Source organism: Montipora foliosa, chromosome 6, assembly GCF_036669935.1.
Source record: "Montipora foliosa isolate CH-2021 chromosome 6, ASM3666993v2, whole genome shotgun sequence".
Classification (NCBI taxonomy): domain Eukaryota; kingdom Metazoa; phylum Cnidaria; class Anthozoa; order Scleractinia; family Acroporidae; genus Montipora; species Montipora foliosa.
In genome coordinates this window covers 41,709,043-41,734,042 of record NC_090874.1, presented here as the reverse complement: position 1 = coordinate 41,734,042, position 25,000 = coordinate 41,709,043, and the positions used below count along the sequence as shown (strand labels likewise).

General features: G+C 38.5%; 3 protein-coding genes across 4 annotated transcripts in view; 1 reads left to right on the top strand and 2 right to left on the bottom strand.

The window, feature by feature from the left end:
• Window positions 1-719: 719 nt before the first annotated feature.
• On the top strand, window positions 720-4,969 carry LOC138009088 (E3 ubiquitin-protein ligase MYLIP-like). Its single transcript, XM_068856397.1, has 4 exons — window positions 720-941; window positions 1,058-1,254; window positions 1,481-1,861; window positions 3,472-4,969. Exons 1-4 carry the CDS (start codon window positions 855-857, stop codon window positions 4,223-4,225), a joined length of 1,419 nt encoding a protein of 472 aa, XP_068712498.1. The 5' UTR covers window positions 720-854; the 3' UTR covers window positions 4,226-4,969.
• Window positions 4,970-7,067: 2,098 nt separating this feature from the next.
• LOC138007388 (dicarboxylate carrier UCP2-like) lies at window positions 7,068-13,834 on the bottom strand. Its single transcript, XM_068854257.1, has 3 exons — window positions 13,373-13,834; window positions 9,227-9,930; window positions 7,068-8,173 (listed from the first exon to the last, which is right to left on the bottom strand). Exons 1-3 carry the CDS (start codon window positions 13,493-13,495, stop codon window positions 8,071-8,073), a joined length of 930 nt encoding a protein of 309 aa, XP_068710358.1. The 5' UTR covers window positions 13,496-13,834; the 3' UTR covers window positions 7,068-8,070.
• A 4,413-nt stretch (window positions 13,835-18,247) lies between these two features.
• Window positions 18,248-25,000, bottom strand: part of LOC138007385 (transaldolase-like) — a 17,559-nt gene continuing 10,806 nt past the window's right edge. For both annotated transcript variants that reach the window (XM_068854253.1, XM_068854254.1), the window contains 4 exons: window positions 22,727-22,841; window positions 21,143-21,272; window positions 19,767-19,834; window positions 18,248-19,017 (listed from right to left, as the gene is read on the bottom strand). In XM_068854253.1, the coding sequence (XP_068710354.1) occupies window positions 18,854-19,017; window positions 19,767-19,834; window positions 21,143-21,272; window positions 22,727-22,841 (477 nt within the window). In that variant the 3' untranslated portion in view covers window positions 18,248-18,853. The remainder of the gene's footprint in view (window positions 19,018-19,766; window positions 19,835-21,142; window positions 21,273-22,726; window positions 22,842-25,000) is intronic.

Below are 25,000 nucleotides of genomic sequence, written 5' to 3'. Positions count from 1 at the left end.
TCTCCTGGAGCCATTAATTAACAAATGCATTCCCATCTTCGGGCCCTAGCCGGTAGCCAGGCATGTAGGCAATTATGTCTATGGTGAACAAACACAATGCAAAGCAAGTTGCGCGAGGTTGCTAAACCCGCGTTAATTCAAGAGCACTCGTTTTCAGATGGAGATAAAAACTGACAGGAAATTAAAGCGACCTTTATTTCTTACTCTCACTTTTTTTTCTCTCTTTCCTCTGTCCTGGGGCTTGAACGACCTCACCCTCCTTTCACGAGCAAAACAAGTTGTGTTTCTTGCGTGAGTTAAAGGTGCCGATGGGACGTACGCATCGTTTGTTGTCAGCATTGTATGTTGGCAAGGTCCTGAAGGTCTGGTGGTAGCGGGCATTGAGAGATCCTCGTCCCAGACTACACTCGACGGGATAAATGGCGATGACACGCCACATCATCACGCCACTTTTCTCAGAAATTATTTCCGGTGGCCCTGCCTCTGGCTTATTTTTATTATGTTATCGGCGTATTCTCTGCTGTATCCTTCTTTTGATCAGCCAAACCAACTCTACTACTCTTGATGGTCGACCACCTATATGAAACGAAATTTTAGTCGGACGGAAAAATAACTGGATTACGTTACATTATATTTCCGGTTTATTCATATCCGGTATGTCAAGTTTTGCTGCTTGGTAACCCTGCTTGTTGTTTTCGGCCTCCTGATTGGTTAATACTATACAAACCACCTCCAAACATGTTTTCTTGTTGTGTACCTAGGAAAAAAATTTTTTGAGACCGGATTTACACCATAATGTATTCCGCCATTTGTTGTCGCCTTTCTCCAGATTTGTACTTTTATAGATTAGAATTATGAAATTTACGGTTTTGGAACCAGACGGCAGGGCACACGAGTTCGTTCTAACGGGCGACAAACTCGGACAGGAAGCTCTTGACAAGGTAAGAAGCACACAAGAAGAGCTGAAGTTGCAAATTATTTGTGGTTTGATCATCTTTTTTACATCTGGCAAACGGCCATCTTCTCGGTTTCTAACATAATTTTCTCTTTTCTCTAGATCTGTGAAAATGTGGGAACCAAAGAGAAAAACTATTTTGGTCTACGACACTCCGTTAATGATACAAATGTTTGGCTGAATTTAAGAAATCCAGTTTCGACTCAGCTTCGCCCTCATTTGCCTGGTAAACCTCATCGTCTCTCCCTGGAAGTGAAATTCTTTGTTGCTCCACAAGAACTTCAGCAAGAGGAAACGAGGTGTGTACTGTCTGCTTTTATATGGTCTCTCTTGTTTCATCGGCAGGGATTCGATTTCATGTGAACTGCAGGTGAAGGTTAAGCTTAAGCTTAAATACTTTGATTGAGCAAAGTCTTCCCCGGAGGGAGCAGTAATCTTGTGTGAAAGTCGGTAACTTGAACATTGCCAAACGGCTCATCTCAGGTTGTAGCTTATTAATTAATGTGTTGGTATCATATCTTGCAGGCGACTGTTTTATCTTTGCCTAAGAAAGCAGATCGCCGAAGGCAAGTTTAATTTGACACAAGAGAAAGCTGTAGAGCTTTGTGCACTTATGATTCAAGCTGAGTATGGGGACTATTCATACAGACCCAAAACCTATCCTCAGTTTCTATCGCCCTGGTCCGGGGAAGATATGGAGAAAAAAATTGCCGACGCACACAAGAAACTGGAAGGAATGACTACGACGATAGCAAGGGACTCATTTTTAAATGTCATGTCTAAGGAGGAATTGTATGATGCAGAGATTTTCAAAGCAAGAACTTGCAGACGGAAAGTCCTGGTAGCGGTTGGAAGCAGTGGCTTGAGAGTTTACGAGAGAAAAACTCATGGAAAGCTCAAGCAATCGTAAGTGTACAAATTAATTCATTTTACACTTGCAAATTGCTTTGTTTTTTGCAAATTGGGCTTGTTTGTTTTCGTTGCAAAGGTCAGGACCAGCGCTTTGTTTTTTTAAAGAGTTCTTTTTGATTGATGGCTTTTGTGAACTCTGATTGGTTGGATGAAATTGGAAAGAACCCAAAGATCTTTAATATCGAGAACATAGTCAGTCACTTTCAATGACAAGATGTTTATTTAGAGGTGATACGTGGTTTAAGTTTAATAATATGACAAAACCATCTTTTGTACTCCTTTTCTCCTTGTCAGTCCTTTTGTAGCTTATCAATATGCAATCAGAGAGTAAGAAACTTATTTTTTATTTTGAACCAATCAGGATAGGATTTAATATTAAGGCATACAATAATATTTCTTTCTGCAAAAAGGTGTGTGTGAACAGATACATTTTATATTATTTTTAGGAGCCCTGATTATGACCTGATGACCCCAAATCCTTGAATTCAATACTAATTAATTTATTGTTCAAGGCCTTGCAAAATCCAGCAGTCTGGACTTCACAGTGTGGACTTTGAGTTACTGATCTTCCCTTCTTTCACTGGTCCAGGAGAAATTGATCCTTCTTGACTTCTTTTCATTTTCTTTAATAAAAAATTCAAATTGCCCACCCCTGGACAGAATAATAATTGGTCAAAATCTCTACCCAGCTGCGAGTTAAGGGGGTCAAATGTCCTTCGGATAATCAAAATCCCTACCTTGGGGACATCATGTATGATCAAAACCCCTTAAACCTGGGGACAGATCTCACAATCAAATTCCCGTGGTTAGCCTTACACTTTTTATATTATCATCATGATGGCTCATTTGCTGAATGATGTTTTTATAGGACCTTTTAATTTTTTGTTATTTTTATCATTAAAAGCTCAGCATCTCAAGGAAATAAATGCTTTCCTTGAGAAACAAGCTATTGCACAAAGCTCAGCATCTCAAGGATATAAATGTTTTCCTGGAGAAAACATTAGCTATTGCTGGACGAAACCTTTGAAAAATAAAAGGAACTCTGGCTACAAAGCTGCAACAGTGACGTTTAGCAATGTTGAGGTCAGCCATTGGACAAGAAAAACTAAAAGTTAAAAATTATAAGTTTAGCGGGCATAAGCAATGGCTCGATATGCCCCATGTGTATCTCTTAAGTTTTTGTACATTTCTCTACTGTCATCCTCAAAAATGTTCAAATTTGAAGTTGTATGGAGGTTGTAAAGACAATGAGAATTTTTAAGTTAATAACTGTCTGTCAGTGAAATTTATACCAATTCAACTCCAGGACAATGACACACATGTACATGCAAAGTGAGTGGTAATAGTTGGAAAATAATGGTAAAATTGAGAAATTATATATCATGGTGAGGTTCTTGTTCTGGTTGGCTTTGTCAGCTAAGGTCATTATTGCAGTCTTTCCTACATCTTTAATTAGCCAAAAGTAATGATGATAATTATTTTTGCTCCATGACATTCTGGATTTAACAATCATACTTCAGTTTCTTTTTACATGGACTACCGGTAACTTTCATGGGCTGTTCAATGCAAACTTGCAACTAAGATTTAAATTTTCAATTCATTAGGATTGGATTTGATAGCATCATCAAGATGAATCTGTCAGAGGACCGACTAATTCTGGTGATGAAGAAAATGTCAGACACCAGTAAACTGAACTTTATCCACTTTTTCTTGGCCTGCAATGATGCTGCCAAAGCCATCCATAAGGCTGTCATGGAACACCAGCTGTTTTTCTACTCTAGCAAAGTGCGTCAGTCAGTCCTCAATCATTACCTCCTTCCTACTCCCTGTTGGGCCCTGCCAGCCAAGTGGTTTACAAAGACTCCTTCAGGTGACCTGTATCACTTAGATGTCAAACATACAAGACGCCAGGCTTATGATCTTCACTATAAAAACGTCCATGATGACAGTGACATTGTGTTAAGACACGACTGGGTGTCAAAATGTTTGAAGTGCAACCTACAAGAATCAAATGTGCTTTTCACACCCTGTGGACACCTTGTTTATTGTGAAGACTGTGTAAAGAACAGAACTGCTTGTCCTGTGTGTAACTGCACCCTGACAAGCTGGCAAAGAGTATATTTTGCCAATGATGCATCATGTGATGATTGGGTCTGTCAAATTTGCATGGACTCTGAAATTAACACAGCCTTTTCTCCCTGTGGGCATGTGTGTTCCTGTGCGAGATGTGCATTTCACCTTCCACACTGTCCCATTTGTAAGATGTTTATCACTTTTGTTCAGCGAATTCATGTCCAGTTTCCAGAACCACATTGTGGGAGTGATAATGTTAATGACAGTGTCTGTGATTTAACGTAAAAGACTGAAATAGTCACCCTCCACTTTGTGTTTGATGTGGCAGAAAATAATTATTGTTTTATTTATGTCGAATATAGTATTTACGGGTAATAGTATTTATTGCAGCTAAACCAAACTTTGTTGTTGACTGACACATGCAAGGTTAAATGTAGCGATGTACTGTTATGTTGTTTGATTCTTCCGTGGCTTGCAATTTCTAAACAAGCAACAGTATCCATTTATGATCCATTATTTATGAGTATGCAACAAGGTTTTCTGTTTATTTTGCCAAAAAATTAAACATTTTTTCATCTCCACATGCAGTCATACAGCCAAAATGCTCTCAAACTGAGAATCTCAACAAAAGAAAAATTACAACTCAATTATTACAATGGCGGACTATCTTCATATCATCTTTTTAGTACCTTACGTTATTTTGTGTTTTGAAATTAAATTTATTTAACTCTCATTACATTAATTTTGCATGTGAAAAAATGTAGTACTTCATAAAATTTGGAAGATATATTAGTTTGAGAATGGTGTTGTGGGTTCAAGAGATAGTCTATGTGATTGTACACTTGAAAAGATGTGTTTAATATTGATTTCTAAAAATTAATATAAAAAATATTGTACAAAAAAAAAGTCAAAATTGTTTATTCAGTATTTTGCAAGTGATCTGAGGTAATTTAATTTAAGTGCCAAAAGTTTGTCAAGTTATGTGAAAGAAATAGATTGAGCTTACAAAGTATTAAATTGAGGACAGATTGTTGTGTTGTTCTGCTGTTGTCAACAAACCTTGATTGATTTGATATCCTGATGACTGATAAAATTTATCTCTGATGTCAAGCCACTGCTTAACATTTTTGCAATCAAATGAACTTTCCATCTTTCCACCAATCTTTTCATACAGAAGGTATCTCAACTTGTAAAACAATGGTATGATTAACATGTATTGGTTGGTAAAGTGAGAAGTCCAGTACTACTGAGGTCAAGTTGTGCATGCAACAAGATTGATAGAACAATAGAATCCATTGCATAAGGAGCCTTGGGTAGCCTTTGACTGAGGTTGCCTCCTGGTCTTGACATGTTTTATCATCTCGCACATAGTGCAGAAGCTCTGATCGATCAGTGTATTGGGCTGTATTTTACTGGTTTCAAACCAGGAGTACTTTTTCATGATATTTTATTGTATGATTAAATGGTGTATGCTGCACCCCCCTTCCAACCTGGCAACTGCCTGGAGCTCATGTATTAACAAATTTGTTAATGCCTAGTACAGGAGTGCTCCTCCTGACTTTGTGGTTGAAGGACTGGAAAAGATTTCTGGGCCTCCCATTTGTATGATAAACTATGTAATGCATTTCTTCATTCCTAGGAGCTTTATTAACAACTACATAGTGTCCCAGTATGTTGCAAAGAATTTCCCACTCCCCATTCTGAAAGGGAAGTATTTTGTCCCCTCGATTGTTGGTAGGGGAAGGGGAGTAAAAAATGGTCATTCATGTACCCTGTATGAATGACCATAATTGTCAAGGAAGTCTCACTGCTTGAAGGGCGGTGCCTACTATTGTTATTGTGCATGTGTTCTGCACATCTTGAGATACGTGCACTGGGTTTCCTATGGGTGGTATTTACCAAAACAGCGATATTTTAGCACAGTTTAAAACTATCCAGAGAAAGTAGATCTTAGTAAGTACTCTTGGTATCTAACAAGAAAATTGGGGGTAACAATGCATTTTTGAGAGATAATTAAACTTCAATTTGAGAAAGAATGCTATAAATGCTTGACTACCCCCAATTTTCCTTTTGGATTTCAGTAACACTTCTTAAGATCTACATTTGCTGCATAATCATAAACCGCACAAAAATACCTTTGACGTAGTTGGTAAAGGTAAAGTCTCTGTTACGAGCCTAGAAAGGCCCATCAGGCCGGTGCTTATCTCTGGTTTCCGTAGCATGAAGCGACTAGGAGTATTTCTACTCCCCCCTGGATGGGATGCTAGTCCATCGCAGGGTTACCCCCAGCATTTTTGCCGTTAACTATTTATACCATATGCAACCTGTTTAAGCGATAGCTCCTTTTCCCTTTTTTCCACTTAGTAAGTCTGACTAACCTACTTGAATGTTTCTCTTGGTTTTCCTCAGTTTCGGTTTTCTTAAGGTCATCTTGTTGAAAACGAAAAATACAATGACGCTAGGCATACTGACGGAATGCTAAAAACCAAAAAATACTACGGCACTGCCGTACTTGGAGTACTAATTATAAGCGAGTGCTGAAAATCAAAAATACAACGACACTGTCGTACTAGCCGTACTAAGGGAATGTTAAAAACCAGAAATACAATGACACTGTCGTACTTGGCCTACAGAGGGAATATTGAAAATGAAAAATACAATGATACTGCCATACTAGCTGTACTGGTGGAATGTTGAAAACGAAAAATACCATGGCACTGTCATACTTGGCGTGCTAAGAGAGTGTTGAAAATAAATAAAATACTAATTTATATACTTGGGTGGAGAGAGGAACACTACACAATGTCCCTGGCCAGGACCCAAACCCAGACCACTCGATCCGGCGTCGAGCAGCCACTGTGCCTCCCACTGACTTAGTAGGCACCATCCTTTAACTGAATGTAAATCATAGTTTTGAACTAAAACCAACTCCCTGGAAGTACAACATTGCCATACAACCCAAGATAACGTATCCTAAATCCAATAAATGATTTTTGCTGCTCCAATCAGCAGTTACATTTTTGCCGCTGTCAAATTGACTGATTTAGACCTGCTAAAGGTGATTTACGTCATGGTTTGATAAACTTGTGTTGTATAACTATACAATCAGTCTTTCACTGAGATGAACTGCTTTTGATCTTAATTTATTCAATAACTGAGTGTAATAATTACAATTTTAGTGTAACAAAGAATGTTACTTTCAGTAACCCTTTAGAATGCCATCATGCACTTTACACATAACCTTGGGTGCACCTTATTGTCATACTGCATCTTGCATATTTTATTAGGCCATGTGTTTTGCTAGTTATAATTATGTATAAATATAAATAGACTTAATGCAACTGTATTTGAGGGTGCTGGTTGCCACTTGCATTAAATACTACTTACTTTTTCGTTTACTTTCTCATTCGGCTATATGATTGACAATCTCCGTAACACAATGCAATAGTCACATACCTAAACATTACAAGCTACCATGTAACACCCATGTAAAATAAAATAAAAATTCAGTTTGATACACAACATGAAATAATGAAAGCAGCTAATCTAGTAAATGGTTACATGTATGTAAAAATTAATTCAAAAAATGAGTTTGCAGTTTTCGATTCTGATCTAGGATCACGCAAGGGAGGTTCTAATTAATCAAGATTGCCCTATTAATTTTCAATGCCAGTATGCCATTCCAATTTAATAGCACTAGTGATATGCAGCAAAGCTTGCCTCACGGATTTCATTAAGTTTTAAAGTAGAAGGGACCTTGTGATAGAGCAAGCAGGCACTCCTATATATAGTCCGGCTTTTGATCTTGAGACCTCTTTTGAGCAAACGTGGGTACACTGATGTAGTACCCGTGTCCAGGCTGCTAATGAAACCCCTGCTGCCATTGTTCAAATTTTGATTGACTCCTGAAATACCTCCAAGTAATAATGGGTTGTTGACAAAACTCATTTGGTCTAGTGACTCCACAGGCTTTTTAAACATTTTTTTTGCGTTTTATTCACTTGGATTTGTTACTCCAATTTATTATGCACAGTCATTCAACCACCTTAACCAAACAAGCTTAATCAGAAAAGAATTTACCATAAGGGAAATTGTAAATATGTGGCATTGCTCAAATAATTTCACCATTCTCAATCTTCTGAAGAGAAGGAACTGAATATCCTCTTAAATTGTTCAAAACACATGAACATGACAATGTTCCAGGATCCAAGCCTCATAAAATTTGGTGTAAACCTGTTAACGAGAAAAAGAAAAAAATACTCTTAGGGTATTTTGTCACAATACGAGTCACATTTGATCATTTGTCTCCCGGTGTAGTCACTTCAGGTTGCAGATCAGGACATTTTGACCACTTACTGCTGGTCTTCAGGTGATAAGATTGACTGTTTACATGGTGGTTGGCTGTGATAAGAGGACTTCATTGTCCCTTGAGCAATTTCCTGAGAGGTCCAATATGAAATGTTTCCTTGCCAGTTTGTTCACAAACATATACCACTCTCGTGGACAGCAGTCAACCTTATCGCCTGGAGAAGACCAGCAGTAGGTGGTCAAAACATCACAATCTACAAGCTGCATACTGTGCCTATATACTGTAAGACAAAAAAATCTAACATCATTTTACTTATTTCCATCATGATGACCAATAAGCACCTCTTTTATGATACTGTAATACCAGCTTATCATATGTGGGTTGAGTTTATTGGTTCTCTACTCTGCACCGAGAGGTTTTCTCCAGGTACTCCCGTATCCCCTCTCTACAAAAACCAACATTTGACTTGATTTGCTTCCATTTTTAATTTCAGTTTATAGTGTCCCCAATTAGTGCTCCAGCCCTAGAACGACCGGACACTTTTATAAAAAATGAAGTTCCTTTCCTTTCCTTTACCAAGTAAGTTACCTAATACATCAGGAGTTATAACACCTGCGCAAAATACTATCTCAACTGATGCTAGGCAACAAGCTTGAAAACTGTATTCCTGAAAATCAGGTTGGCTGTTGTTCATTATCACTGAATTCAATGCAAATACAGTCATGTATTTTATATTACAAGACCTCTACACATGCTGGCCATTGAAATACACCTCCCCCCCAAGAATTTTAACAAGATTACTTCAAAAGTCTCCCATGGCAACAGTTTTATTGTTAACAGAAACTCTGACCTGAAGCCTTATTAAATTACAGTCTAAATTGACATAGTAGGAGGTGTGACACCATTGACTTTATGTTTCTCCAACACTTAACTAGTCTGGTAAAAAAAAAAAAACTCTGTTTTTATCCAAGACATACCCTTTGTAATAGGCCAGAGGTCCATTATGTTTCAGCAACATGTATGCACAGTGAATGGCACTCTTATAAGTGTTTGGTGGTGAATTCATGTACCGTGTCTTCACTACATCTACAGGTGAAGCTATGACAGTGGTTGCAAAACCCGCACCAAAGGCAGAGACAAAATGCAGTGGAAATTCGTCATCCATAAGTTTCTTTCTTAGAAAGAAACCCTTCAACATATCATATACCACTAATTCTGAAGCATTCACCACCGAAAGACGTGCCATATTGGCAAAAGCACCTTTCCACAATCCACGAATTCCTTCCTGTTGGTAAATTTCCTTGTAAGCATCTAATGCTTTACTTGATCCAAATCTAGATGCACTGGCTTGGAACCTCACTTTTGCAACGTCAGTTGGTTGAGCCAATGACACAGCACACACCCCAGTGGTGAGACTGGCCAAAATTTTTTGAATGACCTTTGGGTTGTTCACATCTTCATCTCCGTACAATTTCTTTACTTTGTCGTAAAGACCTATCCTAATGCTTGCAAAGCACAGTTGTCGGTGTATTCCGGGTACAAGTCCTCTGTACAAGGAACGGAAGCCATCAGTTTTGGCAACAGTTATCATCGATCCTATCATTCCACGGTATTGCACTGACGAATTTGCAGTTGTCACGCCACTTGGTACATTTGCCATGACTGCATTTTCACCCTGAATCTGTAAATGAAATTTTATCATAAAAAGTTAATAATACACACATTGGTGACAGGAACCATCTTTTGATTATTATTACCTAGCTTATTTAAACTGATCGATTTTCATTCTCATCGATTGTCGATGACGTTGATAATCAATGACAATCGATAATCACAAGAACTTGGGCAATCGATTGTTCAGGCCCTGATACAGGGAGCTTCTAAGGAAGAAATTATTTTAAGCTTTTCTTACTACAGCAAATTTTGCATCAATTTATGTTCAAATTATTTCCTTGATAGCTTTGTTGATATTTTTAGGGGGTCATCTTACGTGAGGATTTGGTTCCTCTCTGATGGCAGCCTAATTTCGTATTGATTATTATAAATAAAGTTATAAATAAATAAATAAATAAAAATCAAAAAGTCCACTGCCCATCATGGGTTGTGTATTTGTGTGGAATACATTTCATTTTTGATTTCGTTTTTTATTTTACTCAAGTCTCATCCCATCCGTCAAAACGTTAGGGCAGTTAAACGTGTACTTGTACATGTTCTACTTAGTCTAGTACACTTGATTCCCTCGAGTATATTTCTGTTTACTGGGTTATGCATTATATTCTCTATGAATTTTGTAAGGAGTCAGCTGAAGGAGGTAGGGAAAAAGTGAGGTCGCAACTCTGACCCGGGATTGGCGTATCAGAAAACAGAAAACAGTAAGATACAGTCTGATGTCCCAACCTTTGGAATACGGATTACCTGAGATTATAAAGGCCCTGAAATGAAACTGGACCCGATGGAGTCACACTGGCTTCTTTTGGAGTCATTATGAAGAGCAGTTATATTCAGGATCTGTTGGTAAAAAGTCCCTCTTCCTGGGTTGGGGAGTGGGGGGTGGGGGGGTCACCAGCAAAACAAATTGAGTTATTAACAGACTTAAAGTGCCCCTGTGACCAAAAAATCAATTCATATTTTTCTTTGGATTTCAAAACTATGTAAACAAAACACTACGTGACCCACGTTTTAAGCCTTGATTTCAAAAAGACACCTCTTTATTTTAACTGTAATTTTTTCTATTTAATGGTCCGCCATTACTAACATTATGTTCTTGAGAGAGCTGGATCGAGGAGAAAATGACGTCAAAGGCTCACTAGTTTAGAAATGCAATACGTGTGTACGCCGCAGAATTAATATGCAGCACGGGGGTTAATTTGGGCTTTCAGACTTTTAAACTCATGCTTTGCATATAATTATAATAAGCTGCGTTCACATGCTGAAATTTTAAGCTAGTGAGCCTCTGACGTCACTTTTCCCTGGATCCAACCCTCTGAGGTCCAATCGGTCAGTGGGGATTTGACGTTACAAGTCTGCCCGTGGTAGGGACTTTTGATCATTCGTTGAGTTTCGGGGGTCGGGACTTTTGACTTTAACCGCTAGAAGAGTGGGCTTCCCTGACGCCATCTTAGCTGATCGCCATCTTGAATGACCGAGAAAGACTGGAAAATAGTACCGCCATTTTGGAATTACCCAGAAGTCACTAGAAGCAAACCGATTCTCTGCAGTGAATGAAACTGCTCTATATTTTGTAGGACAAAGGTCATCAAATCTTTTTAACAAGGTTGAGATGTAATCCAATAGAAAAGCCTTTGTTTCCGTTGTGTTCTGGTGCATATTTTTTGCATATGTTTGAATATTCATGAGTTTTCTTCGTGCAACTTGTGTATGCTTGCTTCAATTCATAAGCACCTTGCATACGGAACCTGCGCCCACAGTGTGGGCTGCAATCAAAACTGTGCTATCCTGTCAATCCTTTGCGTTTTTCACCGGAAACGGTGTATTTGTATTTCCGTGGGTAAACGATGTTGTTGTCTATTTACCCTGTCGCAAGGATGTCATCAAAGTCTTTATTTGCGAAGTTAACACAAATAAATACATTATCAATACGGTTTTGACGTCTTCTTACACTTGATTCGAAAATACTGAACTGAATTCGTCTTAAATTAGTTAGAAAAAGCACAAATAACAGCCAAAGCACAACAGCTGACGTTCGAATCGCCGCTTGCTGGCAACCCAGTTTTGGAGCCAAAGTTTGTTGGCAGTTGCCACAAAATCTCTTTAATGCTTTTCTGGCCCATTAATCGTGAACAATTGATGTGACGTTGGATAGCACAGTTTTTCCCACTCGCTGAATTTTGATTGGTCAATTTAAATTTCAGTAGCTCTCGCCGTACGCATGGCATTATAAATGTATTTAATTAAATTTACTATTTAGGTTCTTGTTTGGTACGACGAGAGCTGTAAGGCTGTGGTAGTTTGGTGAGAGTTTTATCAATACGGTGAAAACATAATTCAAAATTGATATTGACGAAGAAATCTTGGTTCAGCAATTCGAAGACGAATGGCAGGAGTTCGTGGATGTTGACGCTCTGGAACACGTGGCAGATCGCTCTAAGCTCCGGGGGCCCCTGGGGTGAGGAATTTGTACATTTTTGAACCAGGATGACTTCCCTGGGGCCGGGCATTTGAACAGAAAAACTGATCTGAGTTCAAATCCCCCGCCTATGCCCGGCCTCCCCCCAAGCAGCTTAACATTGATAGGTCAAGGCTGTTGCCTAACAGGAGCCCGGTAGCCTGGGGCTCCCAAAGAATAGCTCTGGGCGCCTTAGTTTTTCACAGCAACACCTTTCACTTCATATGTTGGGCTCCTAAGTTCTCAGCGTTCAGCTCTGAGGGCCCCTTTACAATTTTCTTAGGCAGCAGCCTTGTAGGTGCATTAGCGTTAGCTCTACTAATGGAAATGGGCCCACATACACAAGCACAGAGAAAATCTCTGACCAGAGTTATCCATGAGGTATCCAGTGGATAGTGTTTTATACAGTGAATAGCGCTATCCACCCTTCAAACAATTAAGGCCTGAAGTTAAATTTTAACACGCGATAAAATAGCATTATTGCATTTAATTAATTATTCGAACACGATTCTTTGTTTGACTAACCATCGCTAGATTTGTTCCCGATTTCAATCGCTTGATCACTTCATCTTTCGATTCGTTAGCCGAGAGAAAAATGACATATGTTAACCTCTTGGGTTGAAAGGTAAATGACGTTTCCTGTTTTTCGGAGAAACATAAAACTCCACGTCAAACTCTTCGCATACATGAATTTATTTTGCCGGCGATAAGACTTTCAAGATTCCACGCTGGAGGGTTTAATAATCAATTAACGATCGAAGACCTTCACTTCGTTCGAAACAAAGTTAAAGTACTATCTGTCTAATAGTAAATGCGACTTAAGTAACAGTCAATGATTGTGCCCATGATTCGTGAACGACACTGGCTACAAGTTGCCAATGACTCAAATAACGCCGTATCCTAAATTTATAATTAAATGACCATTTTGGATGCCTTGATATTTCATTTACTTTCGTAAAAATCGAATATCTGATAGCTCATTTAACTATCTGCTCACCTGAAGTCGAACTTTAGCCGTGTCTATGGGAATAGTAACTGCCTCGGCTACAGAGGCCGCTAATCCAGCACTCACAAATTTTCCCAAGATGGTAGGCTCTTTCTGCCCGGGTTTGCTATGCATATCGCTGGCAAAAGAAAGAAGTTCCAATCTGTCAAATACGCAATTGTCGCACCAGAAAAATGTAAGAATGAACTACGTGGCACGCCTTTTATTCATCACGAATTTCTTGGAAGGCGTCTTCTTTGAACATGCTTCATCGATCAGAAATACTGGTTTCTAGCCTAACGTGACTGTAACTCGAGCTGGAGTCACGTAACTGACGATGACTTTTTTTGTGATAGCAATCTTTCGTCGGTCCAACTTATGTCTTTTAACTTTTGCCTCTATGAAACAAATGAATGATCCAATAAATGGAAAACTTCGAGAATTCGTGTAAACGTGGAGGCCAAAGTCCAGTGCGTTCGTTTGGATGCGAGCATGACACCGTATGTTTTTTCATATTTAAAATTTGATTGGTCTATTTAGGGGGCGTGTTTCTAGGCGTGGACGAGTTTTCATAATTTCCGAGGAAACCCTAATATTGCGGTTGCTATATTTTTACATGTGGTTGCGTGCGGTCATGCAGGGCCAACGGAAACATGTCATATACAACGCAAACAGTGGTGTTACCTTTTTGACAGGATTTTATCTTAATATTAGTACAGTAATAACTAAAAGGCTTTGATGATTGAAGACGTGAGTGGGCAGGCAAGTTGATTGGAGATAGAGTGGGATAGAGATCTGGAATTTTGAGTGTGCCTCGATCCCTTCCATGTCCATGGGCGGAAGGGAACAAAACAGTCACGTGTATTACCATTGCATTACCCGGCCTTCAACATACACATATATATGTGTTCGATTTTTATGTCTGTGTGAAGTGCTTTCGATTATCTTGCGATGAAGGTTAGGTGGGGACCCGGGGGAGGTACTGCCATATATGGACTACATAGAAATGTGCCGCTATGAAGGGTATAGTTTTCAAGCAGTTTACTCTAGGATAGAGTATTTAAATCATAGCCTTTCGGTCTAGAATAAGGTATCATTTTTCACAAACTGACCAGTCGGTTGAAGATTTTATCATAAAAAAAATCAAATCGGCAAAGTTGAAGTTTACCAAACTCAGGCTCAACAGTGTCAATAAAAAATGGCTATCATGAAACACCTCTGGATATTATTAACTGTCAAGAATCGGAATTTAGAAGGAAATCGGTGGGAGTTTACTCTAGTATAGGGTAGCAAAATTCAGCTGAACTAGCTCTGGTATAGGCTAAGGGTTCCAGGGTCCCACCAGCACATCCCCACCCAGAAATTCCAAAATTACCCCCCGGGGGGTGGGGATCGCAAAACAAGCGCGTGAATGGACATGTGATACATCGATGTCTCCACATGCCATTGTTACCAAAACAAGGAATGACCTTCAATGACCTACAATGGCCTACAATCACCTACTACAATGACCTACAGTGGTCTGCAATGAGCTACAATGACCCACAATGAGGTTCCGGTACATTATAAGCTAATTAGCTAATGATCTGTAATATGAGCTAAAATAAAAAAACAATTTGCAGCTCTGAGGCACTGCAGCATGTTTACAGTACAAAGGTTAAAAACACTCCACTTTAATTTAAACCAATCAAAACCTCGTTGCTGTGCAAGTTGAAAATTTTCATTGTGCACTCTGAACCAAACAAAAGATTTTGGGAAGAGGTCAGTGTAAAACGCAGACTGCAGATTGCAGACCAGGGGTAAAATGCAGACTGAGGTTATAACATAACTTTTGAAAAAGCCCAAACCCCTTAGAAATGCCAACCTAATTAGGCCTAAAACAATATTTAGGCTAAAGTGTTAGCATTTCTGATGGGTTTGGGCTTTTTCAACAGTTAAATTATAACCTCAGTCTGCATTTTACCCCTGGTCTGCAGTCTGCAGTCTTGGTTTTACACTGACCGTTGTGGGAAGAATAACTTATTTATAATCTTCTCTTCATTTTTTCCTGCTCTAATTAAGATTTTATCGTTGCCAAGCAAAGTCTTGGTATTTGTGTATTTCCAATTAGGCTTTAAAACAAAGAAAACTATCTTTACCTTATCCAAGGGTCTTTTTTTGCAGTTTATTTCTGCTTTCAAGTTCACATGTGTAATTGCTGCCATCATATGGGCTATCATGCAGTGGACTAAAAGCGTTGGGTGACAATGCGCAATGGATGTTTTCTGCTCACCAAATTCTTCACCCTGATCCTCTTTTGTCTTTCTTTTTGATTGTAAGTCATTTAAGTAGGCCGTTGTACGTAGCTCATTGTAGGTCATTGTGGGTCATTGTAGAGGCTCTGTCAGGGTAAATGCCGGCAAGCGACATGGCCTAAAGAGTAGCGACAGCACTTCAAGTGAAATTGCGGCAAACAACATCCTATCTTTAAATTTTTCGACAGCAACGTGAAGCCATGGTGAAATATATCGACAAAGCACCGACATGAGACTTTTTAAAATTCAGACAAGTGACACGGGACCCCCCCCCCCCCTGGCAGGTAATTGTAGGTCATTGTAGATCACTGTTGGTCATTGCACATCACTGTAGGTCATTATTGTTCATTGTAGGTCATTCCTTGTTTTAGTAACTATGCTCCACATACACCCTATGTGAGCCCTGTATTTTGCACCTTTGGTCTACCTGTGATCTCACAGTTGCCCTAACATGGAGCATTGATTAGGCTTTCTGATTTAATACAATGATATGAACGTTGTTACTCGTCCCTTCTTGGATTGAGAACTTCTTGTTGGACCACATGCAGTGTGTCCAGCTTTCCTGGATCACTGTCACCTCTAGTGTCCCTCAAGGCACGTCCTAGGTCCCCTCTTGTGTTCCTTATCTACATCAATGATATTGTCCATACACCTTAACTCTAAAATTAAGTTATTTGCTGATGATGCTGTTCTCTGTTCCAAAATCTCAAGTATTAATGATGTCAGTTTATTTGGGTAGACTTTCAAAGGCTGAGGACAAAAGAACCATTAGTGTTCCGATTAGGCCTTGCTAATTAGGTATTGCTATGTTCGCTTTGTTCTTTTGTTTCATGGACATAAATTATTTCGGATCCAGTATATGAGAGACCAGCCTTAACATTTCTAGCATCTGTCACCTTAGCTCATAGACAACCACCCTCATAAGTTCAGAAATACCTTTGCCTGCACTAATGCATACTGCCTTCCAAGCAAATGCTTTGCCAACCATAAGACAATATTGAAACACAATGTAAATATTTATATGTTGTAAATAATTTAATTTAGGTATTTACTTACTTTTACGCCCTTTTCTATTTCGCCGCTGACTGTTTTAGTATCCTGTAGAGTCTCAGGACTTCCAGGATTATTAAATATGCAACTATGTATGCATGTATGTTTAAGTTACATTAATTTTTATGTTGAATGTTTTATGCTTATTATTAATTTTGTTCTTTTTCGCCAGTGTTTAATTTTCTTTTCTTATTCTCACCCTCCTCCCCCCCCCCCCCTCCATCCCAACCCAGGGACAAGATGAGCACACCCTGGGAATACCTTCTCCCAGGGGTTCCCTTTTGGCTCCCATGGGTCTTGCTTTGCTTAGAACACAATTCTTGTTCCACTATCAGTGTGGAGTATCTAAATTGCAGAAAGCCAAATCAGATCCACAATTACAACTACAGTCTGTATGATCTTAAGCAATAATGAACTTTAGCATATACTAAAACAATGGATAGGGTTGAACTCACACACTGATTGGCTACTCAAACTCCGGATATCCTTTGCTATTCACCTCCGAGCAATTGGCGTGGAATTTGTGACCGAAAATGTTGTTATCTTTGCAGGAATAAATGACTTAAAATCATCTTTTTGTGCTATCATTTCACTGTTTTAGTATATACTAAAACAACTATTCACCTCAGTGCTGCGGGCGCAAAACGGCTTGGTAAATATCCACCACTAGCCACCTCCACTTCAGTGAATAGTTGCTAAATAGACCACTCTCATAAATGGCGACCATCTTTACATTCTTTTGTATTATTTTATGTTAATAAATTGGACCTACTGTCCTCAGTTGGAAACATAAATCAAATGTTTCCATAACAATAGTCCTGTTATTCCCTGCTAGCAGAGATCTATTTTCGTTGCATTCCCTATGCTGACGACGAGTACAGGAAAAGAGACCTCTGCAATGAGTCGAAACTCACTTTGATCCAACCGCCGTCGACCCACATCCTTAGACGGCACTCGTCAAACCGCATGCCCCATGATATGTTTGCTGATCTGATTGTGACTTGAGCCCACTGTGTCCCGTGCATTCACTTAGAGTATTTCCGCCGTTGTTGAGTGAGCCTACACAACGTGAAGTATCAGGTGAGGATTCAGTCGCTAAGTAACCACCGTGCATACTCAACACAATGACGACCCATGGATGGCAGAGGTTTCTTTTCCCGTACTCGTCAGCCCAGCAAAAGCAAAAAGAAGACACCTCTACTAGCAGGGAAGTCCTTTTCACTTGGCGGCAGTTGAATTTCTCATGGAAACAGTAAATGTTCAATGTGGATGTCAATCAAATTTTGATTGACATCCACCTACCGTAAATTTAGTTTTTCGAAAAATGAAAAATGAAAAAAAAAAAAAGCGATGAGGGGCAGGTGGGACTGGCAATAGCTGTAATTTGTGCCATGATAAATCTACCAAAATTGTTTATTAAATATATAAAGAGCAATATACAGTCACCTTCAGAAGAACAAGAAATTCCATGCATTACAGGTGATTCACTCTACTGGACTAGGAGACAGCTACAAAATTTAAAAACAACACACGTGCAAGGCCCTTACGAAAAGCAAATTGACTTTATTAATGTTATCAATTTATTACAGTTCCCTTACATCTCAAATCTGGTGAATGATAATGAATTGCAAAGTAGTGAACAATACTCTACATGTACATGTACTTGTCATTATTTTTATTAATAGCTAACGCACTAAAATTTGAGCAGGGTAAGACTGGTCAGGATCAATACTAATTAATTAATAATAATAATAATATTATTATCATTATTTGTACCAGAGAAGATGTCAAGACTCTGTCAAGTGACTACGATTAGAGATTCACACCAGTCCCCTTCCAAATGGACCGTTGTACAGTCAGTTGATTCCTACATTACCTGGCTTTCCAATAAAAGCTAGACTACAGTTAACTGTGAACTTGCTTTGATAAAGACCTCACAGATTTTGTTTAATAATTATTTCCTAGTGAAAATGCATTGGAACAGAATCAATGATATCACAAAGGCTGGCATCATGATAACAAGATAACCATTCATACTATTGGCCCAGTCAATAAGCAAACAACTGAAACACAGCAATTGGATACACGCAGACCTGTTTCCAAAATACAGTACTGGCAAAAGTTACACTAAAATAAGTTGTTCATTTGTTCACTTCTGGAGTTCTGATTTGATCATGTCCTCGAGTTTCACAGCATCGGCAGCAAACTTTCTGATTCCTTCAGCAAGTTTATCTGTGGCCATTGCATCTTCATTCAAAAGCCAGCGGAATTTCTTTTCATCAAGGGAAATTTTTTCAATGTCCAGTTTCTTGGCTGTAGAAATTTAAAGAAGGTAGTATAAACATAAGCTAAATTATCATATGGCCTGTACAGCCCCGCATGCACTTTCATTGCAAAACTATTGGGAAAATCCCCGTATATGGCGGCCATACGCATTAGCACAAGCAGTGCAAGGCAAAAAGCCATACGGCCCTACTAACAACAACACATACTGCTCCATGCAATGCAATTTTAGGGGATTTCATGGCTTTTAAACATCCAAGTAATTTACAGTCCGAAAAGCAACTGCAAACAACATATTAGATAAATTTTCTGTGCACATTTTTGTTTTTTATTTTGTCCTGACTTTGTCTTCTGAGTTCTCATAAAATTTAATAGTGTAAAGAGCCCATATGATAAAATGCTTATTGACTGAGTTTAGGTCGGGCCAAACGGGAAAATATTTGGCCCTTGGTCATCGCGCACATAATGTGCCATGATCTCGGGTCAAATATTTTCCCGTCCGGTCCTCCCACTCAGTCAATAAGTACATACATTGTATTATAATTATAAAGCATTTTGTTTCAATTAATTAAGGAACTAATCAGTCAAAAAAAAAAATTCAGGTAAGAAGTGAAATTCTCCACTTGTTATTGCATGATTGCCTCAACTGTTATCCCTGTCCTGTTGATACTGGAGGGCGTAAACTACAGGTAAAGGTTGCAGGTCATTGTTCTACCATAGCTGAAACAACCCAAACCTTTACTGATGCTAACATTAGGCCTAAACACTGCCTTTCTCACCTTCCTCCACTGATAGCTTCTGGGAAACTGTCTCGGTTGATTGTTTAAGTTTGTCTAACAAAGAGGGACTGAAAACGATAAAAACTGAATGAATCTTACCATATTGTTTTGAATAAAATTTCACACATGCTCCAAGGCAACAACTAATAGCAAAGCGTCTGTGTAAAAAGTAGCGAGATATCGTATTCTGATGAACTGACCTGTAGTCCCTAGGTAATATTGCTATGAGGGTAAACCATTACCAATGATTGGTTTGATGAATGTGAATGACACTTAAGGTCATGAAACACTTATTTGACCACAAATTGTGATAGCTACAATACATTCTTTACAACTGTTAAAATGATAGGGATGCTCAAGGGATGAACAATCATAGCATGGTTATCTAGAACTAAATTCTACAATCCTAACAATAGTATAACTTTTCACACTTTTATCTAAAAGTTCAGTACATTTTCATAACTTGTAGTCCCATTTCAGATACCTTTTAGTTGGTAGGTTAGAATGTAATACCCTGAGAGTTTCTCATATTCAAGGCACAAAATAAAATAATTGTCAAATCTTTTATAATAATTGAATGTGAAGTAGTGGTTAAAGGGCCAAACAGAATGTATAGGGACCAACTTTAAATCAGGGATGGCACTAGGATTTTTCAATCTGGGTCCTGGGACCCGCATGTTCGGCCAAATTGGGGTCCCAAGCATTTTCTGGGGTCCAAAAATCTTGGTGACCCTCTGCGAGAAAAAAAGTATGTTTTAAATTATGAGAAAAAGAGAGTAACCAACTTGGAATTCATATTGACCCATATGCATAGGACCGGCCGACAAAGGCTTTTTCTAGAGCCGTTACATTCATTCCTGGACAAGAACGCTGTTAATGAAAGAGCACCCTTTCCAAGGGTTTAGGCATCACTGGTTTCCTCACTTAGGAGCAACAAACAGTGACGTCTTTTGCTATATTTTTGCATTCAGTGACTTGCAGAGTACATTCCTCTGAAGAAGACCGCAGAAGGCGGTCGAAAATTTAGTTTTAACCTTTTTAGATGTTTTAAACCCCATTTCTTAGAACTTCAATTATGATCACAGATCGCTCTAACAGTTTTACAAACAACAGAATATACTGACAAATCAAAGCAAGTTGTGTGAGTTATTTAAGTCAGTGCCTTGCATCCTGGGATGCATTAAAATTTTGATCATGCATTTTTTGGATTTTATTTGCGTAAAAATGCACGATTTCTGCGTTAACGCGATCCCTGTAAATGTAACATTTTTGCTCCCAAAGTGGATAAGACAGGTCTGGAGCTTAGAATGTAGTAGATGGTCCTATTATTACATATACTATTATAATATTTTTATATATAAATACATTCTTGTTACCTAATCGTCAACAAATCACACCCAGCCAGCTCTGTAATCTGTCCCATGTTCCTGAATGATGCACCCATAACCACAGTCTTGTAGTCAAACTTCTTGTAGTAATTGTAGATTTGTGTTACACTTTTCACACCTTAAAGATGATCACTAATGTCATTATTGCTGTATTAATTATGCTAGAGTGTTCAACTCCTTGATCATGACTTGACTTCGGTAATCAACAAGACCTTCCAAAGGGAAATGTTGAGACCCTGAAAACTTGAAACTTCCTAGTCACTGACAAGACACCCGAAAATGAGGCAAAATTTCAACAGCTGCATTTAATAACCATTTCCCTCCTCAGAGTGATCTACTTATGGATTTTACTGTGTCTAATGTTAGACAATGTTACTTGTCAATGGGAGGTGCCTCAGGGGTGAAAAAGCAACATACAATGCCAACTCTGTAAATACACTGTACAAATGAAAGTTGTTAAGGTGGGACTGTCACAAAGAAACAGAAGTAGAGGAACCAAACATTGAGTTTGCAATGTAAATGTAAACATCAGGTGACAGAAATTTCAAGAAACTGGGTCATTTTGTCAGCACTCGCTAAAACAACAGAGATCTTAAAATTAATTTAGGTTATAAAATTAATAAGCAATTATAATAATTAGAGTGGTTTTCAATTGAGTGTCGAAAGTAATTAGTGAATTACTTTGGTTTATGATTACTTCACTCAGTGATTGGTTCAAAGTTCTCGCGCCATTTTTTCAACCAATCAGAAGTGAAACCAAAACCAATCATGGCTCGCGCGTGCACATTTTCCCGTGCTTTGTGTCGGCTACGTGTAATTACTTCGAGTTTTGATTGGTTTACTGGATTGTCTCCGACCTTTTTGATTGGCCAAAGTAATTACTTTGGTTTTGGTTTTACGGCACTCAATTGAAAACTGCTCTATTTTGTGTAACAATAGAATCATTTTCAGTAAACAGACATCTGAAAAACAAAAGATGCCAAAAGTTGACCAAGTTGTTAGCACTTTGGAAGGCCTGTAATGATAATGATAATGATAATGATAATGATAATGATAATAATAATAATAATAATAATAATAATAATAATTATTATTATCATCATCATCATATTATTATTATTATTATGGGAATATTAGACTTCTTCCATTTGGTACACAATCACACATGGCCATTCAACAACAGTTACTGTCTTGAAAAACAAAGCGAACACAACTTTGCAAGATAAGCACTTGTTTCAGGAAAAATTAATACAATAGCTAACAATAATCAAGAAACCATTGAAAGATATAAATATTAAATAATACTTGGTCATTATACATTATAATATTATTCAGAAAATATGCGCAACTTTGTTTATGTTGTAACTTTTTCACGGTAATTCCTCTTACTGGAGACTGCATTCCATCCATGCCAGCCCCCTCTTGCCCCAAACCTGGGATAACCACTGATAGCTTCAATATTAATTTCTCATCTGACCTAACCTAGGGTTAGAGGGAGACTTGCTATGTTGCAACCAACAACGCTCAGTTGCTGAGAACCCATTATGTCTGAAACCTTTTAACAGTAATTACCAGGATCATCTTCAGGTTTGAATTCCTTCTGGCCTGTGTTCTTCACATACCAATCAAAAATACGTCCCACAAATGGAGAGATGAGGGTAACGCCAGCTTCGGCACATGCCACAGCCTGCGGGAGGTAACAGGAAACTTGCTTTAAATACTCTTAAACCGAATTTACTTGATAGTCTCTTCTGTCTACAACAAAAATTAAAAATATCCAGTAGAAGGAGTCGAATGGTAAAGACATGCTACTTCAGTAAAATAATATTACTGCAATCTTTTTCTTAGGGTAATTCTTTTTTGGAAGGCAGGTAGAAAACTTAAAACACACCATGCATTATAAACAGTCATACGTGACTTTTTTGTTCTAAAATAATTATATTTATTTATTAAATTGAGGTCAAATCTACCCCAGGTGCCAGAGGAATTTTTTTCAAGGTAGGACACAACACTGTCGAGGACCAAAACAAATACCTCTGGTGGCACAAGCCACGCGGCCCATGCAGAAAGTCAGTTTTGATTTCTATGCAAACCGGTAACCATGGCCTGCCATGCTGACACTGCTTCTCACAAGACAAATTATGAATTGCATCATCCAACAGTCCTGGAAATTCTGATGACAGTCAGAAGGCTCTTTGCGCAATTATGGAGCAATTTTAACCATATTGTTATGTCCTGATTTTAGTTGGGTGAAGTCTCATTTATTTGAATAGAATTTGTTTTCCGAGGAGCCAAACTTTATTGTTGAACATTTTTTATAACAGGATTTCATAAACTAAGAGATAATTGCCTAAAGTGCAGTACGGAACACTTTAAAATGCAAGAATATGTCCTTTGTTACCATGTTTCGTCATGATTACGTTTAACGTTCCTGTTGGCGAGCTCAACTTTTTCTTGTGAATTTCAAATGAATTAATTCCATCAATCACTGTTATATGAGCTTCAGAGCTTTCTCATAGGTGAAAAAATGAGGATATTTAACCCTGTGACGTCCAAACCAGCCCAAACCGGCCAGACTTACTCTGTCTAAGGCCAGATGATTTTACTTGTCAATGGTGAACCCCTAGGAGTCAATGGGTTTTACCATGATTAAAATAGATCGTTCTCTTTGTCAAAGCCATCATTCCCAGGTGGTCTGGTGACGTAATTTGGAGGACCGGGAAGAAAAATTTTAACGCCGTATCCCACAACTGCGCGCGGCCTTAGGTGTTGTTTCCAAACTCCCTGCAGTATTGCCATCGCCAAAACTCAACAGATCATTACGTGTCTACCACATTTTCCTGTTACTGAATGAAAATTCAAGTAGACCCGAAGAGAGCTAACCTCACCTCTGCCAGTTGAATTCGAAAATAAGGCTGCGCGCGGTTGTGGGATACAGCGTTAAAATTGTTCTCCCCACTCCTCCGAATTACGTCACCAGGTCACCTGGTCTGTATGTGGAGGCAGAATATCGTCCACACTGTAAGCTCTTTTAGAATTTGGGAGAATAATTTCCTTTTCCTTATTTTTGAAAATTGGTTTTTCGATTGATCCAATCAGAAATACTGTCAAACGTGATGTCCAATTGATGAGAAAGTTCAATTTTTCAAAAAACTTGTAACAAACTCTTTAAAAGATACTCCAAGAGTGAATACTCCACATGATATTCTTCATTCATAAAACACCTGTTTGGCTATGACACATGTCAGTATGCCAGGCATTACGGGGTCTGAAAATCTGCCATTAAGTAGCACATACAGGTAAGGTAAATGATGTAATAAAGGCCTCCTATCCATTAGTTAAATGCCCCTGACCAGTGTGACATAAAGTTTCTCTAATAAATGCCCTGTTTCTAATAGTTGCCCCCCCCCCCCCCCCAAAAAAAAGACAATAATTATAATTATTATTGTCTGAAAGTTGACAAAACAGAGTGTAAAGCAAAATCACACAACCTTTGTTTCTTAATTTCTGTACTCAGAATGTTGGCAATTTTCTTTCCGTTTGTTCTGGGTCAATGGTATCCAGAAACAATAAGGCCAAAGATTCAATGATTCAAGAATGGCCAACCACGTGAAGAGGAATCGAAACAGTTACATGTACAAGCACAGCTCTCTGTACTGGATGAGCCCAGTCTCCCCAAACCCTTTTCAGGTCATCACTGAGTGGGATGTCGACGAAGCCAATCATGAAAACACTGTTGACCCAGATGACGATGTGGACATTGAATATAGAACTATGAACTTGCTGTTTTTGCAACATTGATATAAAACTATGAACTTTTATTTAGATTTTCTATTTGTTTCAGTT